Source organism: Ovis canadensis, chromosome 9 (genome assembly GCF_042477335.2).
Source record: "Ovis canadensis isolate MfBH-ARS-UI-01 breed Bighorn chromosome 9, ARS-UI_OviCan_v2, whole genome shotgun sequence".
Taxonomy (NCBI): domain Eukaryota; kingdom Metazoa; phylum Chordata; class Mammalia; order Artiodactyla; family Bovidae; genus Ovis; species Ovis canadensis.
Genome location: NC_091253.1, coordinates 78,586,523 through 78,608,934, shown reverse-complemented (window position 1 = coordinate 78,608,934; position 22,412 = coordinate 78,586,523). Strand labels below are relative to the sequence as shown.

Below are 22,412 nucleotides of genomic sequence, written 5' to 3'. Positions count from 1 at the left end.
CTTTAGAATCTACAAAGAAATCACTTTCTCACTTCCCCTCCCCTGCTCTCCACCCTGATTCCCAGCTCTAGTCCTCTTTAAGAATGACCCAAACAACCCTGGTAACACAGTAACTGAAACTACTCTTGAAGTAGGAGGTTGAAAACACCTTGAAGAAGAGCTGTAAAATGCAAGATATTTCTGAGGCTGCATTCTCCCTCCATCCCCTTCTTGAACCATAACCCACAGAGACACTGAGTTAGCAGGGATTCTAGGTGTGTCTTTTGCAAAGTGGTTACTGTTTTTCTTATGGTGCTTCTAATAAAATAAGTCTGAATTTATGAGGCAAGATCTCACAGGTATGAGAGCCTGGATATAAGGTGCTCAGAATGATGCCTTAGACGATTGTTAGCAGGAAGCAAGTTTGAGTGAGAAGTACAATTCCCATGGATTCAGTGTGTTCAGTCTCTCTCGTCTCATTTTAGTTTTTTATTTTTTGGCTGTGAGCTTAAGGACTGCTGCCATCCTGGGGCAATGACTTGTTGCTTGACCTAGAACAAGTGATACCAGTTTCTAGGCACAGTCCCCAAGAGTCTAGCTGCACTTACAGTGGAGGTTTTCTCCAAACAACAACGACCTGGGAGTGTGCCTGAGCCGATTATGACTCAACCTGCCTAGATGTGTACGTATCTGGAAATAGGATAAAAACATCTTATGCTTACCTCTCTGGGGTGAGAACCAGGAAAGACTTCAGCATGTGTAACATATATGATGGCTAAATCACAAACAGAAAATGAGGTTCATATCAGCAATTAATTTTACTTATCTAGAAAACAGGCATGTGACACTGGCTAATATCTGGCACTACCATTCTGGGTTAAATTCAGATTGGCTGATTTATATAATTTTATTAGAACATTTATTCTAATGACTTAATTACCACTTCTGAAGACAGGAATAATTTTGAATATAACATATGTGTTTTTGCATTTTTTAATAATCAGTATCTTCAAGCTTCAAAATATTCAAATTCAAAACCCCATATTTTAATGTTTAGCCAAGTTACAGAAAGAATAAGTTGAGTAAGAAAGTGGATAAGCACCTTCAAGAATTATATGTAAGCCTTATGTGATGAGTGCTTACATTCTTTTTCACAAAACAGGTTACTAATTGGTTCTATACCCTCTAGTGTCTAAAGAAAAATATCCCATATCGTGTAAAATAAATCATTTGAACACTGAATTGTTAGAAATATTTTGCTATAGAAGTATTAATAGAAGAAGCAGGTGGCCATTACAGATTAGCTAGTCTCAGCTCTTTAGAAGGACCAGTGTAGCTGGCTGTGGTTTCTTAATGCATCTTACATGGCTTTTCTTCTAAATAAAAAATACAAGAGCAAAAACTCTCACTGGCTGTTGGTTTGGGGAACAAACTTTTCTTGCCAGGCAAATAAACTGCACTAGTAATTTTAAGAAATGTGTTTTGCTTTGTTTTGTTCATATAAAATACCAAGGCAGACTCTCAAGAAGTTCACAACCAGAATTAACTCTGTACAGCGAGAGCATCTTCCTCCACCAGTGACAGTTCCAGGGTGTTTTCATTAGTGCTTGTTTTCATCCTGAAGTTGAAGGAACCATAGAGTTTCGCAGACTCTTTAGAGGAGGCAAACCTGTCACGACGGTATAGCTCCCCCTTCCACATGGACATCATCAGCAAGCAGGACAGAACGACTCCCCCAAGCGTGAGCAGGCAGAGTCCGGCAATCACACAGCGGTCCAGATGAGCCCCCAGCCTCGCGCTCTCCTTCTCTAGGCGTTCCATCTCCCGGGCCGCCACAGTGTTGGGATCCACAGTCACATCCCGTGGGACAATGTACGAGACGATCACCAGCAAGATGCCAGTGACCAAGAACAAGATGGCGCTTATGAAACCATAGTCTACTGACTTCCCTGAAGAGGTGGCTTCCGAGCTGGTATCATCTTCATCTTCGGAAATCAGGGATATGGCAGACTCATGGGACCACTCATTTGGATTTCCCCAGTCGAGGTCTCCCAGGTGATCACTCCCTTTTGCTGAAGGGGAGCGCCTGTTCCTTTGCTCCAGGTTGACATTCTCGTCCACGTAGGTAAAAGAGGTTTCTAATTCCTGACTGCAGCAGTTGCAGACTTTCTGTTCTGCTGTTATCTGGTTGTTCCCTGAGTTGAGAGGTCCTGGTGGCAACGAGTCTGTGTGAATAGCACTGTCTTGCAGTGAGGGGGAAGGGGATGCTGGGGAAGGGCTAAGTTTAGATGCTTCCATCTCCAATGCTCTTGGCTTCAAGGTACAACGTCTCTGGCAGCAGAGAGCAGCTCTGGTGGCTGTTGCATCTGACTGGTCCCCGGGAGGCCCTCTTGAACTCCAGTCAGCACCATCACACAGGGCTGCCTGGCTGCTTTTCTTAACAAGGTAGTGGAGCTCCATTCGAGCTAGTCAGACATCCCCCAGCAGCTTCCAGAGAGTCTGCCAATAGCAACACAGTTAGATAAGAACCCACCAGGAGCTAAGACCAGACCACCAGGAGTACTGCTCCTGAGGCCCTCTTCTCCTTTGTAGCTACAGGTTTTGACACTTCAGCCCCAATTCCCCCTAAAATAGGTAAGAGAAAGGAGAAGCTACCTAGTGGCGGGAAAGTGTGAAAAGGGCAAAAAGGAACATGGTCAGGGTAAAAAGGAACATGGAGGAAGTGGCAGTGTCTGGGAAGAAAGCATTGCCGTCATCAAGCCAAATTTATCCAAGGATCACACATTTCGGTGACAGGATCCCTCAAACGAGAAGGCAGGTTTCCTGCACAGAGATACAAATGAGAAAAGCAGGACCTTTTTCAGCGGAGCTGCTGATTTTCTGAAGAACTTGGGGAAGCACAGACTTCTCAATAATTCAGTTAAATTATAAGTGTTTACACTCTCTGTAGTTCAGAACAGATGCTAATACAGATTAGCATTGTTAGAGCATCACCATGGGTGAACCAATCAATATGTCACCAGCAGTTGGGCTCTACTGGAGCTCGGTATTTTGACTGGTTGGCTCTGAAGTGGATAAAAGATGGCTGGCTTGATTAAGCCACCCTCCTAACGGTACACTTTGTACACCCAGAGACCCTAATCACACAGCCTTGTTCATTGTGATTCCATTCTCAGCTTACTGCTACACGATGGCAGCATGTTCTAGACCCAAAAATACGTAGACACACTCCTCATAGGGTGATCTCTGAAAAATACAATGAGCTAGCCCACTCCTACACACACACACACACACACACACACACACACAGAGTTGCCTGTTTCGGGTAAAGTTCCACTACCCCTGCACTCCAGGTCTGAGTGAGTATGAATTCCTCTTCCTCTGCACGCTTTGCTAACAAATGTGTACAGGGCATCAACCATCTGGGAAGTTTTCACAAACCCCAGTCTAGAAATAAACTGACAATAAAATACAAATCATAAACCCACAGAGTCACAGTTCTGTTGAGGCCAATAGGGGAGAAACTATTTCCAGGGTTACCTCTAGAACTTTGCCCTATCTCACCACAGCAAGGCACCTTCATGGGAAAAAAATTTGCGTTGAGCAGAAAACCATTTGCCTGTCCTTTTCTGCCTCTGCCATCTTTCTAAGGAATAAAATTTTACTTTCTACTATCAGAAAGTACAGAGGTTTCAAGTAAATTCCCCTTTTATTTTGCTTCTAAGTCCAGGATAATAACATATTTAACTCATGTCTTAGAGGTTTATTATGCTTCAAAATCCACAGCTCCAACGGCTGGTAACCTACACAGAAACACAGGTAAGGTGAAGCGGAAATCCACCTGGCAACTCATTTAAAATATGACAGGGGAAATCCACATGTTTTATGCTCTACATTAGAGTTTGTTTAAAACACACACACACACACACACACACACACACACACACACACACACACGCTTCTCCTATTATTGCAGTTTCTTTGCAGCTAAAACAGGAAAACAAACAAAAAATCAGATGCAGGAAAACCACAACTGAACCAGAGCTTTCCTTTAGTAACTGCATAGACCCCCCACCCCCACCCCCACCCTCCACTGCGGGATCCCTCAGTGAAGGAAGCAATGGTAACGGGTTTGATCGATTACTAAAATGAGAAATCTAGCAGTTCCCTCAAACATTAGATGCGCTGATTAACCTTTGGCACAATTAGCCCATCAAATTGGATTACTTTAGATAAAAATCGGCAGAACTCCTTATGGGACTTCCAATTTATAACAAAGAGAGGGAGAGAGAAATCTCCACTTAATTCCCTTCTTCTGCCTCTGTCTCTTAAAAGAGAGACTCCGCTTGTTCCGTCGGAACAAGCTGCACAGTCGATTTCCTTTGCAGCTCGGTAATCCGGGGCTTCCATTCCCAGGGGAGAATGGATAAGCCCAGGGGACCAGCCAAAGGCTCTTTCCTTCAGCCTCATCCCTCTCTCCTCTCTGGTTTAAGAGCGCGGTTAATAAAAATGCACCCGCAGAACGCGGAGAGAGCACTTTTCCTCGTCCGTCCGCCAGCAATTAAGAGCATTAATATCTGCCTGGGAACTAACTGACACGGGCGAGGCTGGTCTAGCGATCTCGGGATCCGTCCTGCAAGGGCGCGCCGCAAGCACCGGGCAGCGATCGATGTTCCCCACCGACTCAATCAACCCATTCTGGGTGAGCTCCGCGTCCGCCGTGGTGCCCTGAGTTGGGATGCGTTCGCCAAATACCCAAAGGCTAGGCAGGCACCTTAGGCAGGGACAAGGGACGCGCTCCCCAGCTCCGCCAGGCTCTCGGGGTCTCTCGCGCGCTCCAGCGCCTCCTCCCCGTTCCACTCGCCGCCACTCACCTCCTGCCTTGGCCACCCAGTGAACCTAGAGCACCGCGCGCTAGTCCTTGAGCTGCTCCTCGGGAAAGTACCCCGCTCAGCAGCCGCAGCACTTGTAGCCTCTGCGCGCCGCCGGCTTCATGGTGTGGGCAGCGCCTGCGGTGCCCGCGGGGCGGGGCTGGGCGGGGCTCTCCCTCTTGCTGAGCATCCCGGGAGATGTAGTCTGGGTCGGCCGCCCTGCCTCCCTCCTCTCTTCCTCCTCTCTCTCTTCCTCCTCTCTCTCTTCCTCCTCTCTCTCTTCCTCCTCTCTCTCTTCCTCCTCTCTCTCTTCCTCCTCTCTCTCTTCCTCCTCTCTCTCTTCCTCCTCTCTCTCTTCCTCCTCTCTCTCTTCCTCCTCTCTCTCTTCCTCCTCTCTCTCTTCCTCCTCTCTCTCTTCCTCCTCTCTCTCTTCCTCCTCTCTCTCTTCCTCCTCTCTCTCTTCCTCCTCTCTCTCTTCCTCCTCTCTCTCTGTCTCTCTCCCCCTCCCTTCCTCCCTCCCTCCCCTCCTCCCTCTCTCTCTCTCTCTCTCTGTCTCTCTCTCTCTCTCTCTCTCTCTCTCTCTCTCTCTCTCTCTCTCTCTCTCGCTGAACTCACTGGCTCCTAAACTCAAGTCAATGGCTACTAAACTCAGAGTAAGGTCCTCTATTCTCCGTGTTATGAGGGAATATTTGAGTATTCTAGGTGTATATTTAGTTTCAACTGTGTGCCGGGCAGTATGCATATTTAATTTTGTTTAAGTGAAAGTGAAGTCGCTCAGTCGTGTCCGACTCTTTGCGACCCCATGGACTGTAGCCTACCAGGCTCTTCCGTCCATGGGATTCTCCAGGCGGGTTGCCATTTCCTTCTCCAGAAGATCTTACCGACCCAGGAATCGAACCCGGGGTCTCCCGCATTGGGGGCACACACTTTAACCTCTGACCCACCATCATAACAAATCCTCCAAGATTTTAATTCTCATTTTACAAATGAAGAAAGAGGCTCAGAGGAATTGATACCTCATCCAGGGTGAAAAAAAGACAATAAACGATCTCTAATATTGTGCTCAAAAATCTGTTTCCAAAGTCATTGCCTTGCCCACAAAATCTGGAGAAATATGGCAAGGGATTGTCCTGTTGATTTCTGCTTCCCCTGTGCCTAGCAGAGTGTCTGAATAATCTGTTCTGTTCAATCGCTCAGGCATGGACTGCGACCCCATGGACTGAAGCACACCAGGCTTCCCTGTCCATCACCAACTCCCGGAGTTTTCTCAAACTCATGTCCATTCAGTTGGTGATGCCATCCAACCATCTCATCCTCTGTTGTCCCCTTCTCCTCCCGCCTTCATTCTTTCCCAGCATCAGGGTCTTTTCTAGTCAGTCAGTTCTTCTCATCAGGTAGCCAAAGTACTGGAGTTTCAGCTTCAGCAGCAGTCCTTCCAGTGAATATTCGGAACTGATTTCATTTAGAATAGATTGGTTGGATCTCCTTGTTGTCCAAAGGACTCTCAAGAGTCTTCAACGCCACAGTTCAAAAGCATCAGTTCTTCGGCATTCAGCTTTCTTTATATATATATATATATATATTTATTTATTTATTTTAATTGGAGGCTAATTACTTTACAGTCCAACTCTCACATCCATACATCACTACTGGAAAAACCAGAGCTTTGACTAGATGGACTTTTGTTGGCAAAGTAATGTCTCTGCCTTTTAATATTGTCTAGGTTGGTCATAGCTTTCCTTCCAAGGAGCAAGTGTCTTAATTTCATGGCTGTAGTCACCATCTGCAGTGATTGTGAAGCCCAAAAAAATAAAGTCTGTCACTGTTTCCACTGTCTCCTCATCCATTTGCCATGAAGTGATTGGACCAGATGCCATGATCTTAGTTTTCTAAACGTTGAGTTTTAAGCCAACTTTTTCACTCTCCTCTTTCACTCTCATCAAGAGGCTCTTTAGTTTTTCTTCACTTTCTACCATAAGTGAGGTGTTATCTGCATATCTGAGGTTAGTGATATTTCTCCAGGCAATCTTGATTCCAGCTTGTGCTTCATCCAGCCGAGAATTTCTCATGTACTCTGCATATAAGTTAAATAAGCAAAGTGACAATATGCAGCCTTAGCATACTCCTTTCATAATTTGGAACCAGTCCATTGTTCCATGTCCCGTTCTAACTGTTGCTTCTTGACCTGCATACAGATTTCTCAGGAGGCAGGTCAGATGGTCTGGTATTCCCACCTCTTTAAGAATTTTCCAGTTTGTTGTGATCCACACAGTCAAAGGCTTTGGCGTAGTCAATAAAACAAAAGTAGATGTTTTTCTGGAACTCTCTTGCTTTTTTGATGATCCAATGGATGTTGGCAATTTGATCTCTGGTTCCTCTGCCTTTTCTAAAACCAGCGTGTACTTCTGGAAGTTCACAATTCACATACTGTTGAAGCCTGGCTTGGAGAATTTTGAGCATTACTTTGCTAGCGTGTGAGAAGAGTGCAGTGGTGCAGTAGTTTAAACATTCTTTTGCATTGCCTTTCTTTGGGATTGGAATGAAAACTGAATTTTTCCAGTCAATAATAATGACCCAAAATAACAATAATTAACATACAAAGCACTTACTATTGTCAGGCTATCTTCTAAACATTGCTGATATAACTCAGTTAATGGTCACAGTTAATCTTTACAACATTCAGAAAACGAAGATCATGGCATCCAGTCCCATCATTTCATGGAAAATAGATGGGGAAACAGTGGAAACAGTGTCAGACTTTATTCTGGGGGGCTCCAAAATCACTGCAGATGGTGACTGCAGCCATGAAATTAAAAGATGCTTACTCCTTGGAAGAAAACTTATGACCAACCTAGATAGTATATTCAAAAGCAGAGACATTACTTTGTCGACTAAGGTCCGTCTAGTCAAGGCTATGGTTTTTCCAGTAGTCACGTATGGATGTAAGAGTTGAACTGTGAAGAAGGCTGAGTGCCGAAGAATTGATGCTTTTGAACTGAGGTGTTGGAGAAGACTCTTGAGAGTCCCTTGGACTGCAAGGAGATCCAACCAGTCCATTCTGAAAGAGATCAGCCCTGGTATTTCTTTGGAAGGAATGATGCTAAAGCTGAAACTCCAGTACTTTGGCCACCTCATGGGAAGAGTTGACTCATTGGAAAAGACTGTGATGCTGGGAGGGATTGGTGGCAGGAGGAGAAGGGGACGACAGAGGATGAGATGGCTGGATGGCATCACAGACTCGATGGACATGAGTCTGAGTGAACTCCAGGAATTGGTGATGGACAGGGAGGCCTGGCCTGCTACAATTCATGGGGTCGCAAAGAGTCGGACATGACTGAGTGACTGAACTGAACTGAACTGAATCTTTTTTTTTTTTTTTTGCTCTTTATTTTTTATTTTTTTACTTTACAATACTGTATTGGTTTTGGCATACATTGACTTGAATCCGTCATGGTTGTACATGAGTTCCCAGTCCTGAACCCCCCTCCCACCACCCTCCCCATATTATCTCTCTGGGTCATCCCAGTGCACCAGCCTCAAGCATTCTGTATCCTGTATCAAACCTAGACTGGCAATTTGTTTCTTATATGATAGTATACATGTTTCAATGCCATTCTCCCAAATCATCCCACCCTCTCCTTCTCCCACAGAGTCCAAAAGTCTGTTCTATACATCTGTGTCTCTTTTGTTGTCTTGCATACAGGGTTATCATTACCATCTTTCTAAATTCCATATATATGTGTCAGTATACTTTATTGGTGTTTTTCTTTCTGGCTTACTGAATCTTTAAAATTCTGTAAAATTCCTCTTTTGCAAGAGTGGATTTTTAGAAAAGATAAAACTGAATTACAAAGAAGTTGAAATTGCCCAAAGTGAAAGTGAAAGTGAAGTCGTGTCCGACTCTTTGCGACCCCATGGACTGTAACCTATTAGGCTCCTCTGTCAATGGGATTTTCCAGGCAATAGCACTGGAGTGGATTGCCATTTCCTTCTCCAGCGGATCTTCCCGACCCAGGGATCGAACCAAGTCTCCCACATTGTAGACAGACGCTTTACCGTCTGAGCCACCAGGGAAGTCGGGGGGTTATTGATTGTTTAATCTAAAGGGAGCAAGAGAAGAGTTATATTATAATATGACATTTTGCTGCTTGTGAGTAGCTCACATGAATTTTGTGGTTGCTTTCGAGTAATAGATCAGTCTCCTATAATGATGACTTGGTTGGTTTTCCTTTAGTGCAGTGTAGCCTGTGTGCTCAGTCATGTCCAACCCCATGAACTGTGGCCCATCAGGCTCCTCTGTCCATGAAAATTTCCAGGCAAGATTACTGGAGTGGGTTACGATTTCCTGCCCTACGGGATCCTCCCAATCCAAGGATCAAACCCGCATCTTTTACGTCTCCTGTATTGGAAGGCATATTCTTTACCACTGAGCCACCTGAGAATGGCTTTGGTTTTCCTTTATACTGATAGAATTCATACTTTCATAGTTCCAGGGGTATCATAACACAGCTGCTTTTAAATCTTTTCTCACCATGACTGTCTTTTAGCTAGTTAAGCCCATTTATTGTTAAACATGATATATCTATTATGGCTTCTTCTCCTTTGCTCACTAATTACACTGTTCTCCAGTGAGAATATCCTTTTTTCATTCCCCTATTTCCTCCACCTTTCAAAGATTAGCTCATCAAGCCACATTTGCTGGGGTACATTATTAGTATTAATACTGTATATTTGAAAGGGAGCCCCAAGACACCATATGTTGTCCAGAAGCAAGCAACTGAGAAGTTGAAGAAACTTGAACTCATGTTGGATGAGACACTGAAGGAACTTGGGATATTTAGCCAGAAGAGGAGACTTAGAGGAAACAAAAACTAACTAAAAAATTAGATGTTTGTGAATAAGAATTTTATATCATGGTTAAAAGGAGGGGAAGCAGAACCAATGACAATAAAAGCATTTATTAGTCCTAATGGGTTATCTTTAATTCTTGCATCAGCGCCGTAAGGGAGTTATTATTATCATACCCATTTACATGTAGAAATTGAGGATTGAAAATGTTTCTTTTCAAAGGTATTAGAAGTAATAAATAACTGGCAGAGCCAAGATTCTAGCTTGAGTCTATCTGATTCCAGAACTTGGATCTCTTCACCACTATGCTACACTGAGCAGTACTTCACAGTCACTGCCACTGCAGAGCATCAGTAAGGTGACAATGTTTGTTGCCCTGGGATAAACACGGGAGGTTTCTCATGGCCATCATTTTGGTGTTGTGGCTACTTGAGCCCCTGCAAGACAGCTAGGGCTGCCAAGAGAAGAGATAACCCAGCACCTCTATAGTCCACTGGGGCACCTAAGAATGATGGACACAGGGCCTAGGGTGCTCTGGGTAGCACTATCAGACTTAACAAGGAGGTTAATTTGGGGCTGAGCATAAAAAGGAACATTCTCTTCAAGTTCTTGAAACAGGGTGTCTCATGAATTTTATTATTACTAGAGAGGATAAAAAAAGAAGAACCATTTATTAGTGATGTGGTAGAAGGGATTCATCTAGTTGGATTAGAGGAACTCTACGGTTTCCCTGCTGAAATGATTCTAGTTACATCTCACTCATGAAGCCATTTTTCTCCAAGCCAGCTCCCAAAGATTCTGCCTCCTATGAACTATACTAGGACTTGTCAGCACTAATAATTTTTATATTTATCAGCCACTACCCTGTGACATTTCTAGTATGTCTAGGTAACTACTGTGTATCATTTAACTTGTCACTTAGGTGCCCAAACCTCTAATATCAATTGTAAGTTCCTTAAGGTCAGTATCCATATATTAAATGTCTTATTATCTCCTACAGAAAGTAAAATATTTCTGTTGAATAGAGTGATGGGAAAATGCCAAGACTGAACTGAGACTGGAGATGATTATCTCTTCACATTATTCTCTCTCATTTCCTATTTCTGAATATAGTACACTCGACTGTCTACATATTCTTGAGCATTAAAATAAAATCAACTCTATGCCAACACGCTACAAAATCTCCTACAAAATTCTTCAGAAAAAGAGTAAATGCGGATTTAGCTCCTGGAAATAAAAGCTCTGCAGAAAATACCACTTGCAGGAATAACTTCAACACTGTTTCCTATCAGTCCATGTCTACACTTTCATCAAAATCTCACCCCAGACCTTTTCTCAAGAGCCTTTCTTGTTTATAACCCCCCAATTCTTATTGCTGTTCTAATTGGCATTCTCGTATAATATACACAGTGGTATAATATACTTCCTTTTATCCTGTCATCTTACATATAGAGAAGTATTTCATGTATATTTTATACAGCTTTCTATGTGTCTCTCTTCCCAGATAAAATTTAAGCCCTTTGAGAACCAATATTTTCTTCCTATAAATTTGAAGCTATACATGGACATGAAACAACAAAAACACATGGTCAACAATGGTTCTTCACTAGATGTTAGATGTGCACACAATGATTCACACTGATAAAAAGATGATAATAAAGTCTAAGTACAACTTTGATCCTGCATAATTTTTAATGTAGTTCTTATTTTCCTGTTTACTTATACTCCATGAGGTATAGGAGGTGTAATCATGATTACATCGAGTAGAAAAATAATTTCTGAGAAGTAAATTTACCATGTGAGTCAAGGGTAACGCAGGGAATTTTAACAAAAGCGTCTCTTGTAACGATAACTGAGGATACTTTCCAGTTTTCTGTCTTCAGCAATAATAGTAAGGACTGATTGTAAACAAATGTTCTTAGTGGATTTAGAGTTATCAGGAGAGGCTAGGCTGTTGGGAGGTAAGAAAGACATTGGCTGGATAGAGGCTCAGTCATTTAATGGGACTAGTACAAGGAATATTATTTACTTCATATCTATTTCTAAATGATGAAGAAAAGAATGAAAATGGTCAAATTTTAAAGTAGTGAAGATCTCATTTACTAAAAAATTCTAGGAACAACATAAAAGTAGTATTAAATTTTAAATTTAAAAATTTAAATTTTTCAATTTAAATTTTTCTTTAAATAAAAAATAAAAATGCTCTAGTGGCCAAGATACCTTGTTATTTAAATAAGTAAAGTGGATGGATATAGACACTAGGGGTGAGGGAAGACTGTAGCCAAATTGAGAGCAAGTGCTTTTCCTAAGGGTATAGCATCCCCTGTTTATCTTTACCTGATGTTTGTCTTGAGTGAATTCAGACATCAATATAAATCAGATATCCCACTTTTTATTTAAAAATTCAGTCTTTAAAATTTAAATTGAAACATGTTAAAATCTGTATAGGTCAAAGAAAACATAAGTATAGGAAACATTTTTTTTAGCAGATAATAGCAGATAAGGTGATTGAGACCCACTCACTGCTGGGGATAATTAGAGAATGGGGACAAAATGTACAAAAAAATCACTTGCTTGAAGACAAGTAAATTTAACAAGCGAGAGAAAAATTACTGTGCTAGAGTCCAGAAAAGAAGAGAGGCTCATGAAGGCAAGCCAGGCACTTGGAGCTTTGTTTTACTTGAGGATGATAAGTGATTCCAGGAGAAAAAGTTGAGAGGCTAAGAAGCTGAGAGTGGAGACTGGGTTCCTGAGCCTACCAAGGGAAGGATCATGGTGAATCCACTCTGCTCCTTAAACTTTGGGTTAAAATCCTATAAAGGTCTATCCTAGCAGTGAGAAGCCATTAGATAGTCCTTCACAAGGAGTGCCTCTCACGTTGTTAAGATTTCAGTCTTCAAACTTTAACTAAGGTGGTTTCAGAGTGCTAGAATACCAGGTATTTGGCATCAGAAGCAATCTTTCAAAAGGTGGCAGGGGAGGGGGGTACGGGGGGAATATAGCATCACCTCAAACCAGTTTTATAATTTTGCAAATGTATTAACTCACAATAAAAAATTAATGAAAAAAGCCAATTTCTAAAGATCACATCCTGTATTATATTCTCCGCACCTCCCCCCCCCTCCATGTATAAAAAGATGGAAAACAGATTGGTGGTTTCCATGGGTAGGGATTACATGGGTTATAGGGGTGCGTGGAACCGTAACTTTAAGGGAGAGCATGGGCGAGATCTTTGTGGGGATGGAATAGTTCTGTATCTTGATAGGGATAGTGGCTACATGAATCTATGGTTTACCAGTTTACCAACCTGGGTTGATATTACATACAGTTACACAAAATGTAACCAGTGGGGGGAACTGAGTGAGAGGTACACACGATTTTTCTGTAATATCTTTGCAGTGTTCCAAGAATCTATAGTTATTTTAGAATATAAAATATAAAATCTTTTAATTTTTTTATATTTCATATACTTTAAAATATAAAAATAAAGCAAACAAAAAGCCCAAGTACATCAAAAGATTAGATCACAAGTATGAAAACAAATAGAAACATAAAACAATAGAAAAAGACCAATGGGAGACTTCAGATATTAGAAAATTTTAATAACTCTATTTACTCTGGGCTTCCCTAGTGGTTCAGTGGTAAAGAATCCGCCTGCAGTGCAGGAGATGCAGGTTCAACCCCTGGATGGGAAAGATCCCACAGAGAAGGAAATGGCAGCCCATGCCAGTATTCTTGCCTGGGAAATTCCATGGACAGAGGAGCCTGGCGGGCTACAGTCCATGGGGTCACAAAAGAGATGACTTAGCAACTAAACAATGCATTTACTGTGCTCAACGAAATGAGACAAAATTTAGAATTTTATCAGGTAACTGGGAACAAAAATGAAAATTATCATGATCAAAATTAAGAACTCAGGGAAAGATTAAGAAGAGAATTAGTAAACTGGAGATAGATCAGAATAAAACATCTTAAGAATAAGGCACAAAGAAACAAAGGATGAAAAAGACAAAAATGAGTGTAAAAAGACATAGAGAATAAACAATCAAGTTTCAATCAGAGATCATGTGCCCAAAGAGTGAAGTTTTTCTTTTTCCTCTTTGGGAAGGGAGGAAAAGGAAGCCTTTTCTAGCTTCTATGTATAAGCAGACAAATTTTCCCCCCTCTGCTTCTCATCTCTGAGACAGATTTCAAAGTTTGTATGCAAAAATTTGACTTGGCTTTCATTGTGTTGCCCAGGGGTAAAAAGTGGAGTGTTGGGAACCAAATGATCATTATTTTTGAATCATAGTAATATGCCTCTGAATCAAACACCGTGCACACATTCTGGATAAGTGAATATTTTAAAAACCCAAAAGTTAGAATGAAGAAAAGAAACTAGCCACTACAAAATGCTAATATGTAAGTCCATTTCTACTGTTAGCTAAAGAGGCAAAATTATACCAGAGTGTTTTGCGATACTGGTGAAATAATGTGAAAAGCAAGGATGTGATTACCATAAATTTCAAGATAGAGGCTACATATTCAAAGGAGGGAGGAAATAGTGATTTGGAGAAAGCAAAAGGACAGGCTTTGGGGCACCACACTTTTCTACTTCTTGACCTAGATATGCTTATATGAGCATTCTTCTTGAGTTAAATATTGAAGGTGACTCTATCTCATGCACAGTTCTGTATGTAGTAGTTCATAATAAAAGATCAGTTTACTTTTGGAGAGAATTCAACTTTCAGGTACCTGATTTGAATCTCTAAGAGTTTATATTATAATCCAAGAATTTTATTCTCTCATTTTAAGAACTAGAAAAGGATTTTCTCTGGCTTGGAATCACCAAGCATCTTGCTGTGCATGGAGGATGGGAGAGCATACAGTTGTACGGTCCCTCGAACACCAAGTCACCATGCTCTCCTTTGTCATTTTTTCAAGAAATGTTCAACTGACTTCAACTTTATCCCTGTCCTTTCACTTCTCATTTTCAAGATATGAACCAGCTAATGGGTTTATTACTGCACCAAAGCTTTTTGCTGAAGTCATTAATAATATTCAAAAATTCAGCCACTCACTCAACAAGTATTAATTAAATGTCAAAGGATTCTATGGTAAGTGCCAGATGTACAACTGTGAACTGAATGGATACATCGTAACTTTGGGGGAATTTACAATCTGATGGGGGATGTGCCAATTTAATGGGCAAGTATAATGCCAATTCATCAGTGCTGTGATAAAGGAATAGATGGTATGGTGGGACCATAAAGGAAGAGGACTTAATTCAGAATTTACAGGTCAAAGTAGACTTTCGATGATAGAATATCCAAGTGAAATAAATACAGAAAGAAGTTAGTCCTTTGAAGAATGAGGTAGCATGATGAACAGTGGGAGGCAATTCAGAAGTTAAATTACTGGAGTTGAAAAAAGTTCAGTATGTCTATAGTACGAAATGTGAGGGAAAGTATGTCAGTAACAATATTGGAAGTGTCCTAGAGGACAGATCATCTTTGGACTTATAATTAAGGATAAGGTGTGTGGACTTAATTTTAAAAACAAAATGTCAGTGATGGTTTTTAAGCAGGATAATAAGATCATACTTGAATTTTTAAAAGATCATGCTGGGGAATAGACTGAAAAGGCACTAGTTTAGTATAATCAAATAGCATATAAAACCATCTTCAAGCTAGAGATAATAACAGTGAAATTTAGATATAATGATACAGATAAGTTACAGGAAAAAAATATGTATCATGCAGACATGAATCAGAAAAAAGCTGAAGTGGCCATATTAAAGTGGGCTTCAGGATGACAAATATTACTAGCGATGAAGGGAAATAAAAATGATAAAAAGGTAATTCATCAGGAAGATACACCAATCAAAGCTATGAATGTGCCCCTCAAAATCTCTGTGGGGCCACATTTCTGGCTCTGGTAAATAGAATGTGTATGGAAATGATGTGTGTTAACTTCCAGTGTAAGACAGTTAAGGATCTGATGTTTCTATTTCATGTCATGTGCTATCTGGATAATGCTAAAATGACCTTGAAGCCACAATATGAAAGCAGTCTGGGATGCTGAATTACAACTTAGAAGAGTCTGATCCATATCAGACTCAGATATGAGCATAAAACAAGCTTCTATTGTGGCGGTGAGGTTTTGAACTTGTTTAGCACAGCAGTTAGCTTTCTTTCCTTAATTGCAGCCCCTCCTGAGCCAAAAAGGAGCTCAGATGGGGGACAGAAGGAATCTGGTTATCTACCAATGGATAGTGGTTTAAGCAATTATTGTATTTTGCTTTCCTTTAACATTAAAGAGAGTAAAGACTTTAGATTTATTATTACAGCTAATCTTTTGAGTAATATTGTTAATACTTACACTAAGTTATGTTCTATTTGAATTTTCCTCATTTATCCTCACAGCCTCCTTTTCTATAAAATATTTGAAAGGCATAATAACACTTTACAGCTATATCTCACACTTTGAATATACAGCATATGAATAATAAAAGTTGGATTCCTATAAATGCATTAATATATGCCTCTAAAATTGTATGCATGCATGCGAGCTAAGTTGCTGCAGTCATGTCTGACTCTTTGAGACCCTATGGACTGGTGGACTGTAGCCCACCAGGCTTCTCTGTCCATGGGATTTTCCAGGCAAGAATACTGGACTGGGTTGCCATGTCCTCCTCCAGTGGATTTTCCTGACCCAGGGATTGAACCTGCGTTTCCTGTGGCTCCTGCATTGCAGGCAGATTCTTTACCGCTGAGCCACTGGGGAAGCCTATCTATTTCCATATATATATATATGCATACACATATATGGAGAAGGCAATGGCAACCCACTTCAGTACTCTTGCCTGGAAAATCCCATGGACAGAGGAGCCTTGTAGGCTGCAGTCCATGGGGTCGCTAGGAATCAGACACGACTGAGCAACTTCACTTTCATGCACTGGAGAAGGAAATGGCAACCCACTCCAGTGTTCTTGCCTGGAGAATCCCACGGGGAGCCTGGTGGGCTGCTGTCTATGGGGTCGCACAGAGTCGGACACAACTGAAGCGACTTAGCAGCATATACTATATATATATATATATATATATATATATATATATATATATATATATATATATAAAATTAGTGTCATGGGATATGACTAAATATTTCTGAAGAATATTCCATTCTAAAACTTCAGCATATTTCATTATTGTAATACTACTGAGACTCTTTAATTTGCTAAGGCATAATTTGAGGCTCTAAGGGTAAACCCTGTTTTTAAATTTTCCCAACCTTGTAAGATTATGAATCTTTAATTTTCCACAAATCATCTTATAGAACTAGTGTTTTATAATAAACTTTGGGATATACTACTATAAAGAAATTACTATTTTATTTTCAACACTTGTATTGGATAAGAATATTTCATATTTTGATTTGTGTTTTTCATGACACTTTGTGATTCAATTCTTCTATGCTACTGTTGGAGACCCTAGATTAACAAATGTTTTAGGTGGTGGCTATACTTCATTAACTTTTTTTTAATGTCCTTAAACTTTTATGGTATGTGATGTGACATTTTGATATCTCACCATTATTATTAGCATCAGTTTTCTGACTCTGTGCTTGGTTGTTCTTCCTTATCCCTCCTTCCTCAGTGTAGACTCATTGTCTCTTGTCTAGACTACTGCAACTATTTGATAGGTAGTACCTTGCCTATAATCTTGAGTCTGTAATTCATGCTTAATGCTGCCTGTGAATTGATCTTTATGAAAGAAAAAAGTCTGATTATGGCAATCCTCTTCTTCTTTTTTTTTTTTTTTTGGATGTTTATTTTAATTTTTTTTTTAATTTTTATTTTTACTTTATTTTACTTTACAATACTGTATTGGTTGACATGAATCTACCACGGGTGTACATGCGTTCCCAAACTTGAACCCCCCTCCCACCTCCCTCCCCATAACATCCCTCTGGGTCATCACCGTGCACCAGCCCCAATCCTCTTCTTAAATCCTAAACTTTGTCTCCGTTGCCTAAATTGTCTTGTTTAGCACTTAATCACTTCTCTTAAATGAAGACTCTTACCTTTTTTTAATTCTAAGAAATTTTAACTCTCATACATTTAGATATTGCTTTCTTTTCGTTGGGGTTCCCTGATAGCTCACGCTAAGCTCTTAGAGGCTGTGGCTTCTAGATCTGTTCTCCTTGTTCTTAACCTTTATTTCTTTTTTTTTTTTTTTAGAATAAGAATTTGATATTTATTAAACTTCCTCCCTTATCTTTGACAAAACTAGATCTTTCAGTTTTGTTTTTTTTTTAATTTATTTATTTATTTATTTATTTTTTGACAATGGGACAAAGCACTTTATTTTTTTTTTTAATTTTAAAATCTTTAATTCTTACATGCGTTCCCAAACATGACCCCCCCCTCCCACCTCCCTCCCCACAACATCTCTCTGGGTCCTCCCCATGCACCAGCCCCAAGCATGCTGCACCCTACGTCAGACATGGACTTAACCTTTATTTCTTTATACCCATCTTTTTATCTTCTTGTATTGCATTCTAAAGTGATTCTTAGATTCAGTCTTCCGTACACTATACAGTGGTTAGTATGTGTTCTCTGGGGTTGGTGTGGTTTTAAGTGAGTTTTATAAAAGTACTGCAGTTTAACTTTTTATTTAAAATAAAGATCGTAATAGTATTGCTTATTTGACTGCTGTGAGGAGGAAGTAAATAAAATGTATACACAGCACTTAGAAGTGCTTGACATTTAAGTGATCCAGTAAGTGTCAGTATGTTATTTTTTTTAATTAGCTCTTCAGCTGCTTCCATTATGCTGTGCAGTTCATCTATTAATTGTTTAATTTTAACAATTATATTTTTCACTTCCTGGCCATTTTGTTTCTTTCTTATTTGTAATTGTCCATGCTATTTCTTATTTTCTAAATGTAATATCCTCCCTTAAATAACTATATCAATTTTGATTATTCTTTGAACTATTTATTGGGTATAAGGTCTTCAATTTTGTCTCTCTTTCTCAGAATATCTTTCCTCAGATCTTTGGTCATTTTTTTTTTATTATGCCCTTCTTCATGGTGGAGATTTTGTGCTGAATTTATTCCTCCATCTGTTTTGATAGCTTCTGTTTAGTGGTCTTATATTTCTTCCATCACACCCTATCTGCTTTTCATATTTTTGAAGTTTCTCTTGAATTCTGTTCCACTGACAGTCTTATACATACTTGAAAGCTTATTTCAGAGAAAGTTTTCTTATGACTTGGCCTTTGCCTAACTCCTCTTCCTCATCTCCCTCCATATGCTCCAGCTTCATAAACTATATGTAGTTCACTAATATTACCAGTTGAACCCACAGTGTTCCTTTTCAAAAGCTGCCTCCCCTACTTAGATCAGCTGGTTCTGAATTTCATTCCCCACATGTCAACTCTTCCAGAACATGGTTTCTCTATAAACTTCTTTAACAACGTTTCACTAACCTAGACTGAATTGATCACTACTTTCTTTGTATCTCAGCCTAACTGATCTTTTACACTCCTATTGGAGCATCAGTAATATATCATTATCTATATTTGTTTATAAGTGTGAAAGGGTAGAACATTAGTCATCACTTTTTAGCTCTTGATCTCCAATCTCCACTTCCCTTCAAAAGAAAGCAAATGTCAAGGAATATCTTTCGACTCGCTGAGCTGTGTGATACACGAAGGTGCAAACTGGGGAGCTGAGAAAGATAGCAGTAGTACTATTTAAGGAAAAAGGTGGTGGAGGAAAATCCCAGAGTAGGAGGGAGGCTCAAGTCAGACACTGAGAGGCTGCAAAAGAGGGATTTTGAAGGAGGAGGGAGAAGGGAAATTAAAACAAACAAACAAACAAAAAACAGTGTAAGAAGATTAGGGAATATTCTTCATGAGTAGGATGGCAGGCGGGAAAAAAATGGGGGTGACATTCTGTGCAAAATAATTTTGGGGTCCCCAAATTCTTGAGTCTGATATTTTCAAAAGTCAAGTGATCTGTTTGTTTTGGTTCTGGTTCGATTTGGGTTTTTCTTTATATAATTTAAAAAGCTAAAACTTTGCACACATATATGTATATACTTTTATATGTATATGTATACAAGTATATATATGTATATAAGTATGTGTATATATGTATTATATATATTTTGGCTGTATTCGGTCTTCATTGCTGCACACGGGCTTTCTCCAGCTGCAGCAAGCAAGGGCTGCTTATTCTTCTTAGTGGTGCACAGGCTTCTCATTGAGGTGGCTTCTCTTGTTGCGGAGCATGTGCTCTGGGCATGTGGGCTTCAGTAGTTGCAGCACGCGGGCTCAGTAGTTGCAGCTCGTGGGCTCTAGAACTCAGACTCAGTTGTTGTGGCGCAAGGTCTTAGTTGCTCCATGGCATACAGAATCTTCCCAGACCAAGAATCAAACCCATGTCCCCCGCACTGGCAGGTGGATTGCTATCCACTGTTTCACTAGGGCAGTTCATTTATAATATATTTTGTAAAACCCCCAGTAGGACCTGCAGCAGCAGCAGCCTGTCATCAAGTACATTAATATATTTTTCAGTAAAGTAGATATTCACACTAGTTTGGGTAAAGAAAGAGTGTAAGTAGCCTTTCAATAAATTTAGATTTGTTTTTGCTGCCAAATGGATTTACTGAAAATTAATAAAAATGCTTTTGTTTTTAAGAGTTTATTGGATTGCAGAATCACGACTAAACAACCTTGGCCCTACGTAAATCCTTGCTGTGCCCTCCCTACCAGATCCTTCTGGTCCAGACTAGGCTCACTTATGTGTCTGTGGTCAATGCTGGGTCACTGATCAGTCTGGGATGGCCTGAGCTAGAATGACTACTTGTCTCTGTGTGGACTTCCAGCCTTCGGCCAACCAGATTGGGCTAGTTCACAGGGTGGCAGCAGCAGGGTTCTAAGAGTGAGTGGAAGTACATTAAGCCTTTTGGGAAGCAAGCATAGAACAGGATCATTTCCATGGCGTTATTGTGTTAAAATGAAATCACCAGTTTAGCACCGATTTATGAAATAGAAGAATAGACTTTCTTTTGCTGCAAGAACCTACAAAGTCATATTACTTGGCACGTAGAATTATTTGAACAATTTTGTAATCAGGATACCATAATAATAAAATGCTGAGTCTGAACATGAAGTGGGAGTGGGTGGAAAACTGATGCCGTCCAGATCGTCACTGGCTGCCTTATCAATGCCAATTTCCCATTTTACCATTCTCTTTTGTTACACTACTTGAACCTTCCTCTAAGTAACTGTCTTTCTCTTTTGCTTGGTAGCTTTGTGGTTTGGGAGACACCACCTCTACCCTCTGCTCAAGGGCACAAATCAATAAGACTTATCACGTTCTCTCAGGGGATAGCAATTAGTTAAGGAAAAGGAAGCCAGAAACAGGGACTCCTCTAGCCACACTTGACTCAGAAATATTCCAATCAAGGTAAAGTGTATAATTTTCATGATGGTTGAAAATGGAGGAAGCACAGAGTCCCTGCTTCTGTTTAGAACCACCAGATAAGAAGGCAAGAGGCTAAAGCAGCACAAAGAAACGGAATAAAAGTCAAGTTTAGATTGTGCTGACTTTTCTCCTACCTTTGAGCTCCTCGATAGCAAGTCAACAAAATGCCAGCTTGAGTTGGATTTTCTAATACCTATGAAAGCATTTAAGTATGATGTATTTTCATACATTTTTCTATCTCCTTAGACTCCTTGAAGTAGGTACCAGGTTTAATTAATTCCCAACTCCCCAGGTGAAGCATACTGTCTATCTCATCATAAGTCTGAAATAAGTGGTCAAGGACCCTAAATAATCTGCAGTCTGCTATAACATAGTTCTCAGTTTTGGATAGAATAGAAACAGTATCTATAAATAAGAAAACAAAAGACAGTAAGTAGACTCCAACTTATAGGGCTCAATTCAAATTTATAAATGAATGTGTAAATAAATTGGTAAGTGAACAATTTAAACCTGAAATCTATCATTTCATATAAATCTCCTATTTTGCTACCATGCTAGCTAAAATGAATAGGTACAAATAAATGATTTTGGTTAAACAACATCTGAACATTGAAACATAGAAAATAAAAGGCTCTAATCAAAAAAGAAGGAAATGCTCCAAAAGAAAAAAAATGCCCAATCCAATCTTTTTTTTTTTTAATGGATAGTGGGTTTCAAATAAAAATAAGAAAAGGAAAAGGAAAATAAGCGACAGAAGAACTGAAGTATAAGTTCATAGTAAAATGTCAGGAACATAGCACTTCTACAAACAGCATCCTTATTTTGCAAAATGTATAAGCAAGATAAGCCTGATTCACTAGTCCTTATTAGCATTTTGATTTTAGTGTTACAAGGAAAAGGGAATTTGGTAATCTGGCAATGGTTGTAGCAGAAATTAACTAAAATAGATGCTTTGCTAAAATGAGAACCAAATAGCAATGTGAAATGTTAGTTCTGTGAGACAGAGACAGAGCTCTTATTGGTAAGAATTCTATCTTTTTTTTATCTTAATGGGAATTAGAATGTAATGCATGTCTCAGCCTGCAAGATAAAATCCATCCTTTTAAAAGTCAAGACAAAAATAAAAACTGTAGCCCACCAGGCTCCTCTCTCCGTGGGATTTTCCAGGCAAGAATGCTGGAGTGCAGTGCCCTCCTCCAGTGGATCTTCCCAACCCAGGAATTGAACCCGCATTTCT

General features: G+C 40.0%; 1 protein-coding gene across 1 annotated transcript; it reads right to left on the bottom strand.

Moving 5' to 3' along the window:
* Positions 1-778: 778 nt before the first annotated feature.
* Positions 779-5,006, bottom strand: TMEM74 (transmembrane protein 74). Its single transcript, XM_069600818.1, has 2 exons — positions 4,854-5,006; positions 779-2,478 (listed from the first exon to the last, which is right to left on the bottom strand). The coding sequence occupies exon 2, from the start codon at positions 2,437-2,439 to the stop codon at positions 1,522-1,524; it is 918 nt and encodes a 305-aa protein (XP_069456919.1). The 5' UTR covers positions 2,440-2,478; positions 4,854-5,006; the 3' UTR covers positions 779-1,521.
* Between the last annotated feature and the right edge of the window lie 17,406 nt (positions 5,007-22,412).

Coding starts and splice junctions, on each gene's coding strand:
- TMEM74 (XM_069600818.1), bottom strand. CDS start 2,439: ATGGAGCTCCACTACCTTGTTAAGAAAAGCAGCCAGGCAGCCCTGTGT.